We start from the raw sequence: 21660 nt of genomic DNA, 5'->3' as shown, positions 1-21660 counted from the left end.
AAAGGAAATGTTTTTGAAATCATTAAGTGAGAGTATCTCCTCCGCCTGATGTATGCAGGGATTGAATAACAATTTATACCGTCCACAGCTTTTCATGAGTTATTCCCTCTCATGCAGACGGAGAAATCATAGATATCTCATACCTTCCTCGCATTGATGCCCTGACATATCCAGATTACTGTGGCAGAAAGATTCATGTAGGGTGAGTGGTTCTCTGTAATGCTGGTGCTAATCTGTAAAGCAGATATTTGAAAAAAGAAGTTCTGGAAAGTGGGCATGGAACACCAGCACTGACAACATGCAGAAACAACACAACTTTTAATACAAAAATCTGTTTATTTATGGCTAATATTTGGTGTGAAGGCTAAAAACCCTGAGCAGGGATGAGAAACGTCACAGCAACACAGACTTCAGTTAACACCTGTAAGTGTTTGGAGAGTCAGGACGTCTTGTTTGGAGCTGACCCCTAAAGTACCTGAATATCATTTCCCTTCTCTTCCGCCTGATCACAGTTTTTAAATGTGTTCTTTATTAATGAACCTCAATGTTACATGTGTTAATGAGGCGGGGGGGTCCTCATGCCCTCTTCATGCCGCGGGCCATCAGGCAGGCGAACACCGTCATCACCATCTTGGGCTTCACCTCCACCAGATCCTCCGGCAGGGCGTACACCCGGGCGCCGATCTTCCTCGCCATGGAGATGGCGTACCTGTTGACAGGAGACAGGAAGCGATGACTTCACAGGTTTTGGTATACCCTCTTATTTCTTCTCCTGAAAAATATGCACATACTGGGGGAGTGTGGCTGCCTTTGTGGGTCGGAGCCCCTGAGGTGCTCCCAATGGCCAACTGTGTGTGTGTGTGTGTGTGTGTGTGTGTGTGTGTGTGTGTGCTAACTTCCGTAGAGCAAGTGGTGCTGCTCTGCATGAATGGGTGAATGACTCGTAATATGTGAAGCTTTGAGGGGTCCAGAACACCTGATGAAGGGCTGTATAAGTACAGTCCATGTACCATTCCTTACAGCCACTGCTTTTATTCTGAAGGTTCTCTACAGGCTGCTGACTTCCTGTCTGCTTTTATTTTGTAAGTCATCAGTTTTTACTTCTGTTTGTGTCGCTCTAACATCCCCTTTTCTCCCGCCTTCTTCTTGACCTGCTTGCGTCCTACAGTTGATTAATGTTTGAAGTTGGGGATGTAATCATATTTAATAAATTACATTTACAGTTTGATGGCCAAAATGAGAAAGTATTTGAAGTATGTTTTTTGAAAGCATTTTAGTATCCATCCCTTCAAGCGGTAACTGAAGACAGTCGACCTGGGACACATCAAGCTTCTGTCTGCTTCCCTCCTCTCTGGTTGCTGTGAGATATTTTGTTTTGTAAAGCTGAATATGGTGTGTTTACTTTGCGTTGTTGAGCTTCTCCTCCTCCGTCAGGTCTTCGGTCTTCAGCAGGTCATATCTGATGGATCCGGGCTGGATCGCATCGATCAGGTCCAGGACCGGCAGGCTGCTACTGATGGACCCGTCCTAACACACACAGGACAAAGTACAGTCAGTGGTTTAAAGTGTTGATTAAATTCATAGTATGTCAGAAAAAGATCATGATATAAAATGTAGATATAATATTTCAGGTGTGTGGTTCACCTTGAAGCTGCTGATGGTGGGTTTCCCGGCCTGTGTGAGCGCGTCGTTCACCCAACAGACGATGGTGTCATCGGTCACCTTACGACCGTCACCCAGGTCCTCCAGGATGTTCAGAGTGTACCTGAGGGGAAACAACACCTTCAAAATAAAAGCTGGTCCTCTGGGATGTTCAGAGATCATCAAGGTTGTAAGTGTTTGATGGTAAAGGTGTAAAGAGGTTTAGTCTTAGTTACCTCCTCATGAGTTGCCAGAGCAGAGCGAGGGTGAGTGTTCGATTCCCGGAGTGCAGGTCTTGCCCTGCGATGCCGACCAGAGAGAACTTGGCCTCTTTCTTCCCCAAGTCCACTGCATAGTTACAGTTCTCCAGCTGAAACAGCAAGGATTCATATCTCACTGAAGTTACAGTCGCTTTGATTTTAGAGAAATATTTTAAATTCACACTTTTTGTGACCAAATGTTCTCTTCCTTTGACTTCTTTTAAACTTCAGTTTCTTTTCTCCAAATGTCTGACTCTTTCTTCTAAATTTCTACTTTTGAAGATTTCCCACTATTTTTGTGTGTGTGTGCGTGTGTGTGTGTGTGCGCGGCATGTGCGTGCAGCGTTGCGTTGCAGGACTTAAAAGAAAAGTCTACAAAAGTAAAAAGAAAAGGTCTAAAGTGTATGTTATGTTTTAAAACACGACAAAATATCAAAAAAAGTGAAGATTTGTTTTGTCTTTATTGACTTAATAGAATATTTAGAGAAACTCTTAGACGTCACAGTTAAGTAAAAGAGTAATAGTATTATGTCCAAAATAATTTAGAAAATGATAACGGATGTGTTTCATATCTTTTTTGAAGTATTGCTTGTCAAAAAACTAAGTTTAGTTGAAAAAGTTTGAAATGAATTAGAAAATGTTGCATAAAGGCGGGAAAAATCAAAAGTATCGAAGTCATAAAAAGTTCTGATAAAAAGGAGAAACACTTCATAACAAATCCAGAAAAAGTTCAGATGAAGTGCAAAACAACTTTTAGGTTCAGTTGAGATTCAGCATGCTCTGATGCATTTTTTCCTGTTACTCTCTTTATTTTGGACCAGTTACCTTCTTCATGTTGCTGCCCAGTTTGGAGTATGGCGGCTTGTTGACTTTGTCCCAGTCCACCGGGACCTTGATCTTCTCGTACAGCTGGAAGATCACCAGCGCGTCGTCGATGTCCCTGAAACACACACCGGAAAAAAACAATCATTCAAAATGAAAGTAAGTCAGAACAATTTACAGAAAACTGTTCAGCTATGTTAGCTGGCAGTCTGTTGTGATTGGTCAAACGCTTAGCGATGTCCCGCCCCTTAGACTATCACTTAAATGTGTTGGAGCGCTAGTGTTCCACAGTGATGTCACTTTGGTCCGGAAGCACACACAGGAGTCAAAGGGAGCAGAACAGGGCCTGTGTGTCTGCAGGGTTCAGAGAAAGGTTATTCCCTTACACGTAGAGGTGGTTCACTCGAGGATTCACTCCCAGAGAATTCATCCAGTTCCTGAAGGTCCGCTCCTCCCGGGTCTCCCCTGGAAAAGATCCAGAAACATAAAACAACTGATAACCTTTAATATAATAATGCAACCATTAATGACTCATCAATAATAATGATCACATTTATACAATGCAACAGTATGGTGTCCCTTCTAAAGGGCACCGTTAGATTAACATGTCATTTTATTAATAACCCTGACCAAATCAATCAGATTTTAGATATTTTTACTGATGACTGTTTGAGCTTTTTCATTCGTTTTTTTAATGAGTTTTCATTTTATATGATTATATTTTAAATGTCATTTGTTGCGTTTGGTCATTATTTCCCAGATGTCTGATACTGTGAATGTGGGACACTGATCTGTGAAGATTACATCAAGTTATTTCAGTATCTGTTTTGGTAAGATAAATAAAGAGTCATTTAGAGATAAACGGGGGACAGACGGACCCTCGATGGAGCTCCAGTCGATGTCCACGTTGTCGGGTTTCTTCAGCGCCGGGTATTTGTTGAACAGGTTAGCCACGAAGGCCAGGTTGAGTTTGGGGTTGCCGCGGACGACGTCTGTCGGCATGACGAACTGTCTGCAGCCGAGCCGGTCGGCCTGCTGCAACATCAGCTCCGCTCGCTGCACGTCCTCCTTCTCCTGCAGGGGGCAGTACACAGGTTTATCAACTCAGACTCAACTTAGAACTCAACTCTAAAGGCCAAATGAGAAATCCTTCGAGAGCAGAACAGGAGAGGGAGAGAGAGGGAGAGGGAGCACCACAGAGAGCAGAACAGGAGAGGGAGAGAGAGAGGGAGCACCACAGAGAGCAGAACAGGAGGGAGAGAGAGGGAGCACCACAGAGAGCAGAACAGGAGAGGGAGAGAGAGAGGGAGCACCATAGAGAGCAGAACAGGAGGGAGAGAGTGAGAGGGAGCACCACAGAGAGCAGAACAGGAGAGGGAGAGGGAGCACCACAGAGAGCAGAACAGGAGAGGGAGAGAGAGAGGGAGCACCACAGAGAGCAGAACAGGAGGGAGAGAGAGGGAGCACCATAGAGAGCAGAACAGGAGAGGGAGAGGGAGCACCACAGAGAGCAGAGAGGGAGAGGGAGAGGGAGAGAGAGGGAGAGGGAGAGGGAGAGCGAGGGAGCACCACAGAGAGCAGAACAGGAGGGAGAGAGAGAGGGAGAGGGAGAGAGAGGGAGCACCACAGAGAGCAGAACAGGAGGGAGAGAGAGAGGGAGCACCACAGAGAGCAGAACAGGAGAGGGAGAGGGAGCACCACAGAGAGCAGAGAGGGAGAGAGAGGGAGAGAGAGGGAGAGGGGGAGAGAGAGAGCAAGAGGGAGCGAGAGAGAGAGAGCGAGAGATCAAGAGAGAGGGAGATCGAGAGAGGGAGAGGGAGAGAGAGGGAGAGGGGGAGAGAGAGAGAGAGAGAGATCGAGAGAGAGGAGAGCGAGAGGGAGAGAGAGAGAGGCCTCTTTAAAGGAACATTTCAACCAGAGTAATTCCCAATTGTATTCCTTGAACCTTTCCCAAATACGATAGCTATATCATAATGTGACATAAAGTCTCGCTGACCCTGAGTCCGGATATGTCGATGGCGATGGGGGGGATTCCCTCCTCGTCTCCTTTGGGGGCCACCTGGTTCAGGATGCTGTAGTACGCCTTAGAGTCCTGAAATATTATCAATATGTTTGAATCTCTTTTCTGTCTTTGAACGAGGATAGAACAGCTTTCTGTTATGTATGTTATTGTTAATTTTAGTATTGAATAACTATCTCATTGTGTCTTGGCATGTTTGTCTTGCTGTATTTATGAGTACCACACATTTGTCATTGTGTGTGAAAATGTGTGTGTTTTGCTGTGTTTATGAGGATCACATATTGAAAAACAACCCGTTCTGCTGTCTCCTCAGCCAAAAATACTGTCAGACCTCGTGACGACCCACACTCGGTGTTTTGAAATGTTTCGCAGTCCTCTTAAGAAAAGTAATTATATATTTGGTTTTTCTCCTGTGTACTTGGCTGCCCCTAGAGGACACATGTGAGTACTACATCTGCCATGTTTTCAGAATCAGACACCGCTCTATTCACACATACGAGGTATTTTACTTGGTGTGTATGGTGCAAACATTAACACAGTTAAAAGTTAAACAGATTTATAACATTAAGATATAGAACATTATTCACCTTAAATATAGATATACCAAAAAACTACATACAGTATAATATGAGAAAATAACCAGAATAATAAAAAGATATATATGTACGGTATTGTTAGGAAAAGTGGAAAGCTGTTCAGACATTAAGAGAGGTAGCTTGTGTTCAAACGTGTGTACCTTGATGTCGGAGCTGAAGTTGTTGATCTTGCTGCAGCCGGCCTCCTCCAGGTGGTAGTTGGCCCAGCGCAGCAGCAGTTCTTCGGGGGAAAGCTTCATCAGATCCTCCAGAGACTCTCCATCACGCAGCAGAGCCATCAGAGCTACACACAGACACACACACACACACACACACACACACACACACACACACACACACACACACACACACACACACACACACACACACACACACACACACACACACACACACACACACACACACACACACAGGAGAAAACAATCAGTACATTTCCAAACATGTTGAACTACTCCAATTACAGACTGTAACAGACTGTAACAGCCCTGTTGTGCAATATTTCTTATGTGAAATACAAACTGTTTATAGACAGCTTCTTAATTAGTGTTATTATTAATGTTGTCTGTTCCTAAGCTAGACCAGTCCCCCCTGCAGGGAAACCGCCTCTATAGAGAGGTCCAGCTGCTCCATCAGCGTCTGATTTATTACAACCTTTAACTGAGAAACTCTTAAAGCTGCATTGCAAATGTTTACATCATCCCTAAATTCCTGAGAACCAGTGCTGACATCATGCAGTATCCTGAGAGTCATCAGCTGCTTTGAACTGATCCTCTTAATAAGTGACGGTTTAGTGAGCAACAAGGGCTTCCCTGAGGATCTTTGTCCTTTTCTGACAGGGATGCCACTGCAGGGATGCCACTGCAGGGATGCCACTGCAGGGATGCAGGCAGTGGCGGCTGGTGAACATTTTTTGGGGGGGCGCAGTTGGGCGGCACGGTTTAAATAGCACTTTTTTAGAGGTTTAGCTTAAGACAGTTGGTTAGGTGGCTGCGGCCACATTCGTGCTTCTTACATTTTTGTGTGAAGTGCTTTAGATCCTTCATCCCGGTTGTAGTCCAAAGTGTTTCAGTCCCAGGACTTTGAAATAACAGACAAGGGAAACAAAAAAAGGCATTGCTCACTGTACAACCAGCTAACCAATTCCGCTTAGCATACAAGTTTGAGGAGAAAGTCCGAGTGTAGGTTCTCCCGCGATCAGTGGTCGTCTGTTGAATGTTTAGATCCGGACGCTCGGGTCCCAAGTCTTTCAATTTCTTCTTTTCGACATCTGATAGTCGATGAAACGGTGTTTTAAGTAGAGCTTGCACGGAGTTCTCAGCCATCGATGTCGCCATATTCACTCAATCTAAGTTTCAGCTAGCTACGGTGCTGCTCTTTACGCTTGTGGTTAGGGAATGATAACGATGCTGATTCGCCGAAATAGTCCAATCGCGTATCTAAGAATGTCACATTGAACTAAGAAACAATGCCATTGATCTTTGCGCCCACAGATCTAAGTTTCATCCCCCAATGAAAAGCTATCCTTGCTAAAATGACTGAGAAAAGTATAAGCTCTCCTATAGACTCCCATGTTATCGGCGCCCACGGACGGTAGCCGACCTGCCTATTCTCAGAAAAGGCGAATGGCAATATATTATGTCCGGACACATTTTAGCGGTTCTTGACAGTGGTCTCCCATACACATTTAACCCATAAACACGGTACATTTCTTACTTCAATTATGTTGTATATATAACGTTTTTTAACTCAAAAAGTCAGGGTGGGCGGCGCCCTAAGCGCCCACTATTGACGCACCGCCACTGGATGCAGGGATGCCACTGCAGGGATTGCACTTTCCCCATTAGTCTGTTTCTTTGCCTCAAAATTCTTTTTCCCCAAAAATCTGACTTTCTTTCTAATTGTCGACTTTTAAAAATGTCCTGCTATTTTCTCAATATTCTACTGCCTCCACGTGGCCCTAATCCTCTTCTTTTCAAAGACCGCTCTTTCGGCTCCCAATTTCTTTCCTTTTGTTTTTCTTTTCAGACTTCAGATTTTTTTTAAATTGGAATTTCTGAAAAATTCTGAAAAATCAGATTTTTTTTCCAAATGTCGACTTTTAAAAATGTTTGATTCTTTAAAATAAATAAAATATTTCCCTAAAGATTCTCTCTTTACCAAATGTCTGACTTTTTCTTCAAATTTCGACTTTTAAAAATGTCCCACTATTTTTGTCATTATTCTATCTCCTAATTAACACTAAAAGAAATCTCACGCATTAAATCTCACGCATTACTCCTAAATACGCTAGGGGTCCGCATACCCCACTGAACTAGACAACTCAACCCCTGAACTAGATCTGTAAATAACTGTGAACACTTGCACTTTGAATTCTATCACTTGGTTGCTCTCACACTACTTTAGACATGCTACACTTGCTGCTGCTGCATGTGCAGTTCATAAACTGTAATCCTGTTTTAATCTTTGATATTTTATGCATGTTTCTTAATTAAGTCTAAACTATTCTGTCTCCTTACTTTTGCTGGAAGAATGTGAATGTCCTCTGTAGGAACAGTAACAGTATTCTGTACTGGTTGTTTTCATGCCCCCCTCACCTTCGTTCTTGCTGAGCTCGATGTCGGCGAACAGTCCGATCTTGATGACCTGCCACAGCAGACCCAGAACCAGGTGCTGCCGGCCCTCCTTCAGGTCCTCCGCCCCGATGTTCACCACGTGGCAGCCGATGGCCGACGACGAGTTCAGGGCCAGGTTCAGGTTCTCCTGCAGGAGCCACCATGAGCAGGGTTACATAATAAAAAAGAGCTGGTAACAAACAGCAGACAGCTGCAGAAACCTGCCGTCGTGAACTGATGCATGAAGAGAACTCACTCTCCGGACAAATCAGTAGACAAAACACTACTGCCTGAATCTGCTTCATGAATGAAGGGTTGATAAAATCCTTTCTGATCCTGTCTTGGTTCTTTTCTTAGGTCACGCTTCTGTTGTCTTACTTAATACACTTAAACCTCTTCTTTGTTTCTCTTGGATTTATTTGCATTGCATTTGATATTGTAATCAGATTGCATTACTTTTGTATTTTGATACTCAGACCTTTTCTTTAGAGGTATCTAATAAATGCAGTAACCCTCCCGACCCTGGAGAGGATGTAAATGGAAGAACAGCTGCTGTGAAGCTAAATGAATATATTCCCATGTTAAAGTGTGTGTGTGTTACCTGGATGGTGAAGGGAGTGAGCTTCTTCTTGTTGATCGTCCTCTCGTCGATGGTGTCGGGGACGGACAGGTTGATCATCTTACTGACAAAAAACACATGAACAGAAACAAATAACGCAAAAACAAAGGTTTGGTTTATAATAGTTTGGTTATACGGTGTATTGTTTTAGTTTTGGAACGTTTTCCACAATGTGCCTCTTGATTGTTCTGGTACTGTTTTGATTGTTTTCCACCTGGGTGGGTACTTCTGTTTAATTTTGATGCTAGTTAACAATGTAAACCTCCCCTGTGGGACTAATAAAGGTGTTCTCATTCTGATTTATTCCAAATGTTTCTCAGGGTACCAGAGCACGATGCCGTCCCCCATGGCGGTGAACAGGTCGTCGGTGTCGGGGTCCATCGGCAGGACGTGTTTACAGTCATCGTCTTTCTCCAGAGCTTTGTTGATCCAGTTCACAAACGCCACCTTCTCCTCCTCTGCATGGGACACAGTAAATCTCTTGTGCACCGTGTCGACCCAAAAGATAGACTTTTAAAGCCCTGAACCCGATGTGTACATATAGAACATGTCAATGACACGGTACCTGAGTATGAGTGCTGCGTGCCAGACTGCTCCGACGTTCCCGCCACGTTCCGAATTCCCTCCTTCTTATTGATCGCCTTCCGGAAAGTCTTTGCCACCTCGCTGCTCTTCAGCCCATGCACTATCTGGAGGTTGAGAATATGCATAAATAAATACAAAACTAACAAAGGCCATATACTTTACATTTACAGTGTATTCGTGTCACTGATGGGTGCTACTTCAGTACTTTCAGCTCTTTATTATGCTGCTCCTTTAATTGGTATTAAATTAAAGTGTGTTGACTCTTGGTTTAATATGTTAGTGTACTGTTTTATGATGCCTTTTATATTCACCCTCCTCTCTGATTCTGAATGCAGTAGTCATAATCTTTCCATGCAGAAGTGCAGAGTTCAGTGCTCAGAAAGTGCATGGATTTCAGTTGTGGATAAAACTTGCAAATATAGTCACATTACAATAAATGAAATCTGACAGTCAGCAGAGAGTCAATTAGTAAAGTAAGGCATTACTTTTTGAGATGACTCTCGTTTTGTGTAATGCATGATACCTGTGTGAACTCTGTGAAGGTGAGCTGGTCGTTGGAGCTGGTCAGCTCCTGCACGATCTCCCGGACTCGGTACCCGGGCAGTGGCAGGTTGGCGACTCTGAAGAGCTCCGTCAGCTCATCCTTACTGATGAAGCCGTTATTGTCCACATCTGCAGGAGAATAAGCTCTTTAAAAACAGCTGGAATAACAGCTTTGACCGACTGTATGAACTCGTTTCCCCTCTCATATGAATCTGAGTCCCTATGAACTATGGACCCGTATGTCGCCCGTATGGGATGAGGAAGGGTAAAAGCACACACTGAAATGTACCGGCTTCGGTGTGTCTGCAGAGGTCTTCAAGTGTGGATTGATAACACTTGAACAATTACTGTGTCTGTCTTTAGAAAGCACTGAGAGCAACACTTTTCACGCTGATGTGTTTTGGGTTGTAATGTTTCGGAGTAATACATAAACTCCCACACTTCCACATGTGATATATAAAGAGTATAGTTTCTATTGTCTGGGTCCTGGTTCTCTTCTTCCTACACTTATTGGGCTTTCCCATTTCACTTGTCTCCGTTATGTCTCGTACCTGGATTTTCATTTCATCTTTCCACAAAGACTATAACCCTCCTGCTGTGCAATATGTATTTACTGTATGTGCAAAATATACTTCCAGCTTATATACTTCCACCTGGCTGCTCTATCGCTAAGCTGTTACTGGTACAGGATGTGTATTGGTAAATTGTGTAATTTCTAGTTGCATCTTTAATATTGTTATGCATGCTTCCTGACAGACACTCAGGAATAGCTGACTCTCTACTTTCCCCTCGCTGGGACGAATAAAGGTATCTGATTAGCTTTTGTATTAACAGGAACATTTTTCTCCTTGTGAAAAAGCAACAATTGATCCAAAGCTCGGTTTGTTTTGTGGATGTCTCTGCTTCCCCTGCAGCTTCCTCCTGAATAAAGAGGAAGTGTTAAATGTTGAACGTACCGATCTTGGTGAAGGCTTCTCGCAGCTCCTCCTGCTCCTCCGGGGAGATCGGCATTGGGTTACTCATGTTGGAACCTGAAACTGAACCAGAGCAAAAAACATCCTGACATTATAACCAGTCAGAGGAGGAAGTGGACGTTTCAAACTTCTGCTTCTGCTGCTCTTCCTGCACACACACAAGCCCTCCTTTGCTACAAAATCTGACCTGCATGATGGAAAGCAACTAAGTCAATTTACTCAAGGACTGTTCTTATGTTCAGTTTTGAGGTACTTGTACTTTACTTGAGTATATCCATGTTATGCTACTGTGTACTTTTACTCCACCACAATTTGTAATACCTTTAGTTACCAGCTACCCTGCAGTACATCCAGCAGCTACCCTGCAGTACATCCAGCAGCTACCCTGCAGTACATCCAGCAGCTACCCTGCAGTACATCCAGCAGCTACCCTGCAGTACATCCAGCAGCTACCCTGCAGTACATCCAGCAGCTACCCTGCAGTAAATCCAGCAGCTACCCTGCAGTACATCCAGCAGCTACCCTGCAGTACATCCAGCAGCTACCCTGCAGTACATCCAGCAGCTACCCTGCAGTTCATCCAGCAGCTACCCTGCAGTAAATCCAGCAGCTACCCTGCAGTACATCCAGCAGCTACCCTGCAGTACATCCAGCAGCTACCCTGCAGTACATCCAGCAGCTACCCTGCAGTACATCCAGCAGCTACCCTGCAGTACATCCAGCAGCTACCCTGCAGTAAATCCAGCAGCTACCCTGCAGTACATCCAGCAGCTACCCTGCAGTTCATCCAGCAGCTACCCTGCAGTACATCCAGCAGCTACCCTGCAGTTCATCCAGCAGCTACCCTGCAGTACATCCAGCAGCTACCCTGCAGTACATCCAGCAGCTACCCTGCAGTACATCCAGCAGCTACCCTGCAGTACATCCAGCAGCTACCCTGCAGTAAATCCAGCAGCTACCCTGCAGTACATCCAGCAGCTACCCTGCAGTACATCCAGCAGTCACTGGAGGAACATTTAGAATACTTTTACTGTGACAGAGTATTCCTACACTCTGGTACTTCTACTTTACTCAAGTACAAGACCTGAGTACTTCTACTTTACTCAAGTACAAGACCTGAGTACTTCTACTTTACTCAAGTACAAGATCTGAGTACTTCTACTTTACTCAAGTACAAGACCTGAGTACTTCTACTTTACTCAAGTACAAGATCTGAGTTCTTCTCCAAAATAACTCTTTACTTCAGAAAGTACTTCCCATAACTCTCACAAAGGAGGCCTTGTTTTTTAAATAGATGCAACCGAAGAGGAAATATCATATCTCTAATCCCATACATGTTTCTCCAGCTACACTACCCACAATGCACCTCTCAGACAAACAGTTGGAAACGTAGGCGTATCTTTTCTGGTGTCTTTTTATTTGATTGTCTTATTTTATATTTGAATATTTATTTATTTATATCACAAAGGTTTTTTTCCCATCACAATCTCTGGTTCTTCTCCAAAAAGCTCCAAAACACAAAATACCAGATTTAGATTTATTTGTTTAATAATGTATTTATTATGAATAGTAAAATGGTAAAGGTCATTAGAAATAGACAGGCAGCAAAGCTCAAGCTAATGATATCATTCATATAACATATTATTCCTGGTTATTCTTGAAGTAACTCAGAATTAAGAAGAATATATGAAATAATAGTAGAAATAATGACTTGGTGCCGGATCATCATGAACACATATGTTGTCTTTTGCCTTTGTTTTCAATATTACAATCAGTGGGTAGAGCTGTAAATATATTCTAATATGTTCAACACATTTTGGTTATCACTTTGTACACATTTCACAACTACATTACCCACAATGCACCTCTCATTATATGCTAGTAAGTACGCACTGAATTCATTCAAATTAAAACCCCTGTGAAATATAACACCCTATCACCATGTGTATAACCAGGTCTATGTTTTTCTAGTCATTGCTCTTATATTGGATCAAAGATAGACAGTTTTTCAGCGATTGGAATACAGAAATTGATTGAAATCCTGACAGGGCAGTGATTTCATTTCATCTTGAATTCAGTTTAAATCCTGAAGCTAAAATATTGTAGAGGAATAAACCTTTGAGTTGGAGGTGACAATAAATGTGCATTTCACTTTCAGTGATCGATCCATTATGTGTTCGTTCTCTTGCAGAATGCTTTTCTTCCTCCTTTGATTTAAATATAAATGCATTAATTTTAGGAAATATTTTGTGCCTTTAGAAAAAGGAAAGAGCTGCAGATGAGGAAGTGTTTCTGACAGCAGATCACATGAGCGCTTTATTTCAGTCTGCGGTGATTAACACAGAGTGTGTGCCGATCCTTTTTAGGAGTCAAAGTGAAGCGAGAGGATGTGAAGAAAGAAGTGTGTGTGTGTGTGTGTGTGTGTGTGTGTGTGTGTGTGTGTGTGTGTGTGTGTGTGTGTGTGTGTGATTAAATGGTATTTAAATATACACAGAGGTTAGAGGGTAAAATAAAATACATGGTTTGGTTTAAGGTGTCTTTTCATTATTCATATTTTCTCATTTATTGTTTGTTTTGGTTTCTTCTTTTTATTTATTTAGAATTCTTATTTTTTGTTATTTTTAATCTTATGATTCATTGTATTTTATAAAATTGTTGGTGTGGTTTTTCAGGTTATTGATGATGTTGGATCAATTTCTGACATTTTAAGGATCAGAAATATCAGTTGTTAGTCCCTGGAAGCTTTGCAATCAGCTCTCAGAATACAGCTATGGCCTAAAGTGCACTCAGCATCCCCAATCCCCCCAACACCACTCCTAAACTGCCCAAATCAGCCAAGCTTGTTTTAGCTGTTGTCTGCAAATGAATGCTATTTAACACAAATGATGTAAACTGTGTAAACCGCCCAACACCTGCAGGTTAGCATCCTGCAGTTTCTATGTGCTGGAGACCCCTGCTCTACATTCCTATCTTAACACTTTGGGGTCTCAACACCTCTGGGTTCAATGCTCTGTGAGCTGGAAACAGATCGTGATGTCAGACAGATTTTTACTTTGTGCAGTTGGAGTGAAGCTAACCACAAACTTCCTGTTCAGTTTTCGTCAGAGCTTTAACTTCCTCTCGCCTCTGAAGGCCTCCCACTGCTTTTTGAAAAAGGTTCAAAATGGCCGAAGTTAAAGAATCACTCACATTTCTAACATAAGTTAAAGGAGCAATACTACATTTTAAAAGTACTCAGTAAGTGAGTTTAGTGAAAACGGTACATAAGTAAACGTTCTATTCGATGTACTGGAGTATCAGAAGTGCCTCTTCTAAAGAGGTGTTATATTAAACCACACTGTATTGTTCAGTCTTATAGTCAGAAAATATATATTAGAGTGCAATTAATGCTGTAATGAAACAGGGCATACTGCTGAGTAGATGCTTTATATATCCTACAAACAAGCAGAGGTGGAAGAGTACTCAGATCTTGTACTGAGGTTAAAGTAGAAGTACAAAAGTATCAGCATCAAATTCAACTTACAGTACCAAAAGTAGAAGTACTCGTTATGCCTAAAGGCCCGTTTCAGAATCATGTTCATTACGTTACTGGATCAGTGGTGGAAGAAGTCGAAGTATACCTTTAAAAAGACTCCATTACAAATAAAGGAATACGCTTCACTAAGTTCTGCAGGAAAAAGGTCTCCATATGTGATGTACGTTTGACTAAAGGACCGATTAGATGATTAAAATCTTGATGCATCAAGGAGCATTTTAGTTCACCATGTGGACCTGAACCAGTTCAAACAGGCAGTCACTGAAGCCTCGATAAATAAGGCCCTCATTAATGAATGCAGTGCAGTAAAAGCAGAAGCAGCATTAAATGGAAAATCTCGAGTAAAGTGAAAACGCTGTGTTCGTTAAGAAGGAGGTTTCCAGAAGGAGGAGGGTCTGTTTACTAAAGGTATTAAAATGCTCCAGCTATAAAAAGAACAACAAATATATCTCAATAAAAGGATAGTTACAGAACAACTGATATATTAAGAAATGAACTCATGATAGCAAATAATTGTTAGCCCTAAATATGATATGATTCTCTATTGTACCATCATTAGGACTCTGTCTCATGATGTCAACCTTTTAGTCCTCAGAATGATGACCTCATAATTGTGCCTTTATTCTCCAGGAGATTCTATCCCATGATTTAAACTTCATAACTCTTCAGACTATTTATCACACGTGTGACTTTAAATCTTTCTGTGTACTTTTTATCTCATACGTTCCACAAGTTATCCCCTGATTTCAACATTTTACCTATAGCTTGACTTCTCATAGACATTCCATTCATACCCTGTTCTTTATCTCATCTACACACCGTTTCCTCACCTGAATACAGGTGACACTGTGTGTGTGTGTGTGTGTGTGTGTGTGTGTGTGTGTGTGTGTGTGTGTGTGTAGTTACCTGTAGATTGAGACGTCTGCAGGTGTGTGTTGTGCAGATTAAAGAGTGTGTGTTCCTCTCGGTCCTCGGCTGCTCTCTTCTCTGCACGGTGACAGCAGGACAATGACAAAAGCGCAGATATTCAAATCTATGAGGAAGGAAGTGACACGCGAGCCTTCAGAAACAGGAATCAGAGGTTTTGTCTTTATATGGCAATGTGAGGCGAGGTGAGATTCAGCGCTGCAGATTTCTACAGTTTTACATATTGAGAGGGAAGTGTAAAGATGAAGCACTGAGGACAGGAACACGGAGGAGATGTTCTGCAGAGGAGAACACCTCCTCCGTGTTTCCTCCAGAAAGTGATATCCATCCCAAAAGTTTAAATATTTCACGAAAGAAAGCTGACTGAATTTGAATATCGTCACATTCACGTGATGCCTTATAATGTGAACCCAGTGGGTCCAAGCACTGAGCCCTGCGGCACTCCATGGATAACTGCTGTTACAGATTCACCGTTTACCAGAGGGAGTACCAGTACTCAGGTCTGTACTCGAGTTAAAGTACCAGTACTCAGGTCTGTACTCGAGTTAAAGTACCAGTACTCAGGTCTGTACTCGAGTTAAAGTACCAGTACTCAGGTCTGTACTCGAGTTAAAGTACCAGTACTCAGGTCTGTACTCGAGTTAAAGTACCAGTACTCAGGTCTGTACTCGAGTTAAAGTACCAGTACTCAGGTCTTGTACTCGAGTTAAAGTAGAAGTACTCAGGTCTTGTACTCGAGTTAAAGTAGAAGTACTCAGGTCTGTACTCGAGTTAAAGTACCAGTACTCAGGTCTGTACTCGAGTTAAAGTACCAGTACTCAGGTCTGTACTCAAGTTAAAGTACCAGTACTCAGGTCTGTACTCGAGTTAAAGTACCAGTACTCAGGTCTTGTACTCGAGTTAAAGTAGAAGTACTCAGGTCTTGTACTCGAGTTAAAGTAGAAGTACTCAGGTCTTGTACTCGAGTAAAAGTAGAAGTACTCAGATCTTGTACTTGAGTAAAGTAGAAGTACTCAGGTCTTGTACTTGAGTAAAGTAGAAGTACTCAGATCTTGTACTCGAGTTAAAGTAGAAGTACTCAGGTCTTGTACTCGAGTAAAAGTAGAAGTACTCAGATCTTGTACTTGAGTTAAAGTAGAAGTACTCAGATCTTGTACTTGAGTAAAGTAGAAGTACTCAGGTCTTGTACTCGAGAAAAAGTAGAAGTACTCAGATCTTGTAGCCTACTTGAGTAAAAGTAGAAGTACTCAGATCTTGTACTCGAGTTAAAGTAGAAGTACTCAGGTCTGTACTTGAGTAAAAGTAGAAGTACTCAGATCTTGTACATCGTGGTCCCTCAAAATGGCGGGCCGACGGGCTTCCTGGCCAACAGCAAGGACAGCGCCGCTGCCACCATGGAAACCATCCTGGCTCTGGCCCCGACGGATGTTCGGACGTTCTCCGGATCAGGAGTTTGAGGCGCCACGGAGGGTCTGATGGGTCGGCTGCAGTGGTGACTGGGAGCACATGGGGCTGATGGACCTCTTACCTGACGTGGAAGTTACATGTTGTCCCAAATGTTCTTTAAGCAGAGGAGCTTCATTCCAAATAGCTCGTTATTGGACCACACATGTTCATATTCCTGGTTGATATGAATTGAAATGTAGTTTATTTATGATGATGGAGATCTTTTCTTTCTGCTCTCTCCCATAACAGCTGTCATGTGATTGAGCCTGTACGGTAATGAAGGCTTTTCTTCTATATATACAGTGTGAGTGTGAGTACTGCAAAGACACTGAAGTTCCTCCTGTGGCCACCAGGGAGCAGCAGAACACACACACACACACACACACACACACACACACACACACACACACACACACACACACACACACACACACAGACACACACACACACACACTCACACACACACACACACACACACACACACACACACACACACACACACACCCTTGATGTTTAATCACGCTTTTTATTTCATAAAGTCGTCACGTGTTCCTCATGTAAATACAGATATGAGTGTGTGTGTGTGTGTGTGTGTGTGTGTGTGTGTGTGTGTGTGTGTGTGTGTGTGTGAGTGTGTATGTGTGTGTGTGTCTCTGTGTGTGTGTGTGTGTGTGTGTGTGTGTGTGTGTGTGTGTGTGTGTGTGTGTGTGTGTGTGTGTGTGTGTGTGTGTGTGTGTGTGTGTGTGTGTGTGTGTGTGTGTGTGTGTGTGAGTGAGTGTCAGGCAGCAGGGGGGCGGGGCTAACTGCATCTGGATGAGAAACATCTGTTCTCTGTCTCCACAGCTCAGACGCTCCACAGATCACCGACAAACACCCGGATTTCTGCCCACTCATGATGGCCCGGTGCCGGACGCTTTGGACCGGGATCCTCGCCCTCCTGACGGCCGGTGAGTACTGCCTGTTCCGCGGGCTCTTCCTCTCCTCTCCCCGGGCTCTTCCTCTCCTCTCCTCTCCCCGGGCTCTTCCTCTCCTCTGCTCTCCCCGATCTCTTCCTCTCCCCGATCTCTTCCTCTCCTCTCCTCTCCCCTTCTCTCCCTGGGCTCTGCTCTCTGATGGTGGGGGAACTTTTGTCCTGCTGGAGGAGGGGTACACATGAATCAGTCAAAAATACTTAGGAGACCAAAGTAAACTAATACAAAGTACTTCAGATAATTACAAGGCCTTTCACATGTTACAAAGGCTGAGTAGTAAAAGTATCAGATTCATGCTGTGTGTACTTTTCTATGGTGTGAAGAAAGTACTTAAAGTACATATTCAGTACTTTTACTTTGAGTACTTCAAGCATATTTTACTGCACAATTTGTACTTTCACTTTAAGTACTTTATGTACATGTTACTGCTTAGTTTGTACTTTTACTTCAAGTACTTTTACTACATTTTACTGCAAAGTTAGAACTATACTTTAAGTGCCTAAAGTCAATATTACTGCACCATCAATATACTTTAACTGTACATATTTGAACTGCAATGTGTATAAATGTCACAGCCGAATGCTGTACTCCATGTTTGGCAGTACTCTGTGGGATCAGCTGCTTCAGTATGAGGTACTTGTACTTTCTCTAATATATTTAACCTTATACTACATCTCAGGGGTCAACATATTTAAACTGCACTACATCTGACAGCTTGATTACGTTCTGGACATTTTCCTACGAAATAAAGAGTATCTGCAGCGAGTATTCAGATATTTAAAAATGTAATTATTAAAATACACAGGATAAAAGATTCACCGTCACTAACAACGTTTGTGTGAAATAACGAGGAAACATCATAAATATACTTCACTAATCTAAGTATTTTAAAAAGCAAACTGTAAATATTGAAATGTGTAATTGATATTCTCACACAGATAGATAGTGATGTCATCACTCTGAACATGCCCTCACACACACACCCATTGTAAAATCTCTGAAAACTTCACACAACTTAAACTGTCCCATAAAGCTGAGAGTCTGGAGAGCAGATTACACTTGAAATCACCTTTCTACGTTAAGGCTTGAGGGATGAGTGTGACCTCGAAGTGATCAGCATTCATTCCTGTGGGGGAACCTTTCCCAGGTCTTGAATGAATCAGTGAATCTCTTAGAGAGGTCACAGCAGCGACTGTTTATTGAAAGATTTTCTTTGTTATAGTTTTTATTGTATGGCTTAAAGTGTTTTGGTATATTACCATTTATATATGAAACATTTTAAATGTGTTTTATTTTATTTTTAAAGACGTTGCAGTGAATCCACAGAGAGGAAAAGAGCCTGTCATTCAAAGCAAACGTATTATCTCACATCCAACAAAGAGCGAGTGTGTGTGAGTAACACACACACACACACACACACACACACACAGGCTTCTTGGCGCTGTCTTGAAACACTGGAGAAGAGACGGACTGGCACTGAAAAAAGTTTGTGTGTGTGTGTGTGTGTGTGTGTGTGTGTGTGTGTGTGTGTGTGAGAGAGAGAGAGAGAGACTCATCAGGCCTTCAACACGTCACCTCACTTTCCTCATTAGTACAACTAAAGCACACACACACACTGCTCTTTTCATCACACACACACACACACACACACACACACACACACACACACACACACACACTGCTCTTTTCATCACACACACAGACACACACACACACACACACACACACACACACACACACACACACACACACACACACACACACACACACACACACACACACACACACACACACACACACACACACACACACACACAGCTGTGCATAATAACTATCTGTTGTGCTGGAGAGCACAAATGAAATGTGAGGTACTTTATTTACTGCTCTAGATGTAACGTAGTATCTTTACTGCAATATTATCTATATATTGTACACAGTGTTTTATAATTATACTACAATACATATTGTATCAGGATAAATGTAACTTCAACACTTATCTATTTAAATTCTACACAGAATAACTATTCTATTATCTGTTTTATCAAACTCCTCTTTATTTTTTATTTGCTTTTTTAGAATTTCAAATTCCTGTATCTATTTTGTTTTTCTAAAGCTTCAAAAAATAATTACAGTAATTATTTTATGAAGTATCATGTTATTTAATATCATACTGATTTAAGTAAAACGTATTTACGGAGGACTTCCTCCTTTCTGTCAACGATAACATCTTCTCCATGAAAACAACAATCTTATATACTCTGTGTGTGTGTGTGTGTGTGTGTGTGTGTGTGTGTGTGTGTGTGTGTGTGTGTGTGTGTGTGTGTGTGTGTGTGTGTGTGTGTGTGTGTGTGTGTTTGTGTTTCCTCTCCGGGCAGCAAGCAGTTCTCAAATATTTCCCATGAGCCTTTGAGGGCGGAGCACAGGATGCTAACTTGGCTCTGAAAGCAGCTCGCTTCTGGCTTCAATTTATTCCTGGAGACACACACTCACACACACTCACACACACACACACACACACACACACACACACACACACACACACACACACACACACACACACACACACACACACACACTGAGCTGATTCTAATTAAAGGGAGCTTTCTGCTTCTCAAGCTCTTTCACTTTTCTTTTTCCTTTGTCTTCGACTCTGTTTGGAAGAAAAACATCTGGAATAACTTCAGCTGTGTGTGTGTGTGTGTGAGTGTGTGTGTGTGTGTGAGTGTGTGTGTGTGTGTGTGTGTGTGTGTGTGTGTGTGTGTGTGTGTGTGATGCCACATCATAACAACAGCAGTGATCAGACCCAGATGACAGAGTAATGCCAGTTAAATCAAAACAACACTCACAAACACACACACACACACTCACAAACACACACACACACACACACACACACACACACACACACACACACACACACACACACACACACACACACACACACACACTCACATGTCTAAGTACATTTTCAGCATTTGCACATTTCATTTGAACTTTAAACAGGGGGCGCCAGTGTGATAAAGAAACTCCGTCTGCAGACCCTTTACATGCACTAACACCCATAGAACACACTACAGGAGAGGGAGCAGCACAGAAGAAGAACAGTGCCTGTTCTATAACTTCCTCCCCCCCCCCGTCCCCCCAGGTGTCTCGAGCTTCAGTCACCTGAGCTTCAACCTGTGCAGGTGGTGCGAGGCGTCGGCTCCGGTGTGCAGAGACAGCGTCTGCTTCAGCAACTGCTCGCTGTCGTCCTTCTGCTCCAGCACCGAGGAGATCTGCATCGCCCTGTGGTCAGGAACACTCGTTCATATTATTATTCAAATATTTATTCCTGAAGCTTCTTTCAAACTGTTTTAATGTCATGTATTATTTCTATTTATTTTTGAATCTTAAAATAATCATAATAATTCAATTAAACACTGAAACATAATGAAAATAATTAAATCTGTAAGAAATGAGTAACAGCAACAACAAATAAGGACTGCTCCGATTCTCCGGCCCATCTCACGCTCCATTGTTCCCTCACTCAAGAACAAGACCCTGAGATACTTGAACTCCTTCACTTGGGGTGAGGCTTCATTCCCTACCTGGAGTGGACAGTCCATCGGTTTCCTGCTGAGAACCATGGCCTCAGATTTGGAGGTGCTGATCCTCATCCCAGCCGCTTCACACTCGGCCGCGAAACCGATCCAGTGAGTGCTGAAGGTCACAGACCGATGAAGCCATTAGGACCACATCATCTGCAAACAGCAGAGGTGCAATCCTTAGCCCACCGAACTGCAAACCCCCTCCCCCACGACTACGCCTCGAAATCCTGTCCATGAATACCACAAACAGGATTGGTGACAAAGCGTAGCCCTGGCGGAGGCCAACCCTCACCCGAAATCTGTCCGACGTGCTGCCGAGGACCCGGACACAGCTCTTGCTTTGGGAGTACAGAGATTGGATGGCCCTGAGTAGAGACCCCCTCACCCCATACTCCTGCAGCACCTCCCACAGTATCTCCCCTTCATACTCCAGCTCCGCCTCTAACATAGAGGGTGGAGTTGTCGGATTCAGGAGTTCCTCAAAGTGTTCCTTCCACCGCCCTAACACACTATCAGTTGAGG

General features: G+C 42.9%; 2 protein-coding genes and 1 long non-coding RNA gene across 3 annotated transcripts in view; 1 reads left to right on the top strand and 2 right to left on the bottom strand.

The window, feature by feature from the left end:
* Positions 1–316: 316 nt before the first annotated feature.
* Positions 317–15294, bottom strand: lcp1 (lymphocyte cytosolic protein 1 (L-plastin)). The gene is made up of 16 exons (XM_063887463.1): positions 15114–15294; positions 10655–10735; positions 9679–9827; positions 9136–9259; positions 8896–9028; positions 8553–8634; positions 7934–8099; positions 5480–5622; positions 4720–4815; positions 3602–3797; positions 3110–3188; positions 2727–2841; positions 1878–2011; positions 1645–1765; positions 1403–1527; positions 317–709 (listed from the first exon to the last, which is right to left on the bottom strand). Exons 2-16 carry the CDS (start codon positions 10719–10721, stop codon positions 577–579), a joined length of 1863 nt encoding a protein of 620 aa, XP_063743533.1. The 5' UTR covers positions 10722–10735; positions 15114–15294; the 3' UTR covers positions 317–576.
* Positions 15295–17086: 1792 nt separating this feature from the next.
* On the bottom strand, positions 17087–20927 carry LOC134867004 (uncharacterized). The gene is made up of 2 exons (XR_010166105.1): positions 20717–20927; positions 17087–17715 (listed from the first exon to the last, which is right to left on the bottom strand). It is a non-coding gene; the product is annotated as an uncharacterized LOC134867004 (long non-coding RNA).
* The window catches only part of tgfbr2l (transforming growth factor beta receptor-like), an 11182-nt gene continuing 6925 nt past the window's right edge, over positions 17404–21660 (top strand). The window contains 2 exon segments of the mRNA XM_063887269.1: positions 17404–17527; positions 20697–20841. Coding sequence (XP_063743339.1) covers positions 17473–17527; positions 20697–20841 — 200 coding nt within the window. The 5' untranslated portion in view covers positions 17404–17472.

Source organism: Eleginops maclovinus, chromosome 7, assembly GCF_036324505.1.
Source record: "Eleginops maclovinus isolate JMC-PN-2008 ecotype Puerto Natales chromosome 7, JC_Emac_rtc_rv5, whole genome shotgun sequence".
Taxonomy (NCBI): Eukaryota; Metazoa; Chordata; class Actinopteri; order Perciformes; family Eleginopidae; genus Eleginops; species Eleginops maclovinus.
This window is presented reverse-complemented; position numbering and strand designations above follow the sequence as displayed.

What these genes read in the sequence shown, in the direction of transcription:
- lcp1 (XM_063887463.1), bottom strand. Translation starts at nt 10,721, where the DNA reads ATGAGTAACCCAATGCCGATCTCCCCGGAGGAGCAGGAGGAGCTGCGA. An exon ending in CGAGTGAACCACCTCTACGT is followed by an intron (nt 2,842 to 3,109) that starts GTAAGGGAATAA and finishes TGTGTGTTTCAG; the next exon opens with GGACATCGACGACGCGCTGG. An exon ending in CTCTGGCAACTCATGAGGAG is followed by an intron (nt 1,766 to 1,877) that starts GTAACTAAGACT and finishes GTTTCCCCTCAG; the next exon opens with GTACACTCTGAACATCCTGG.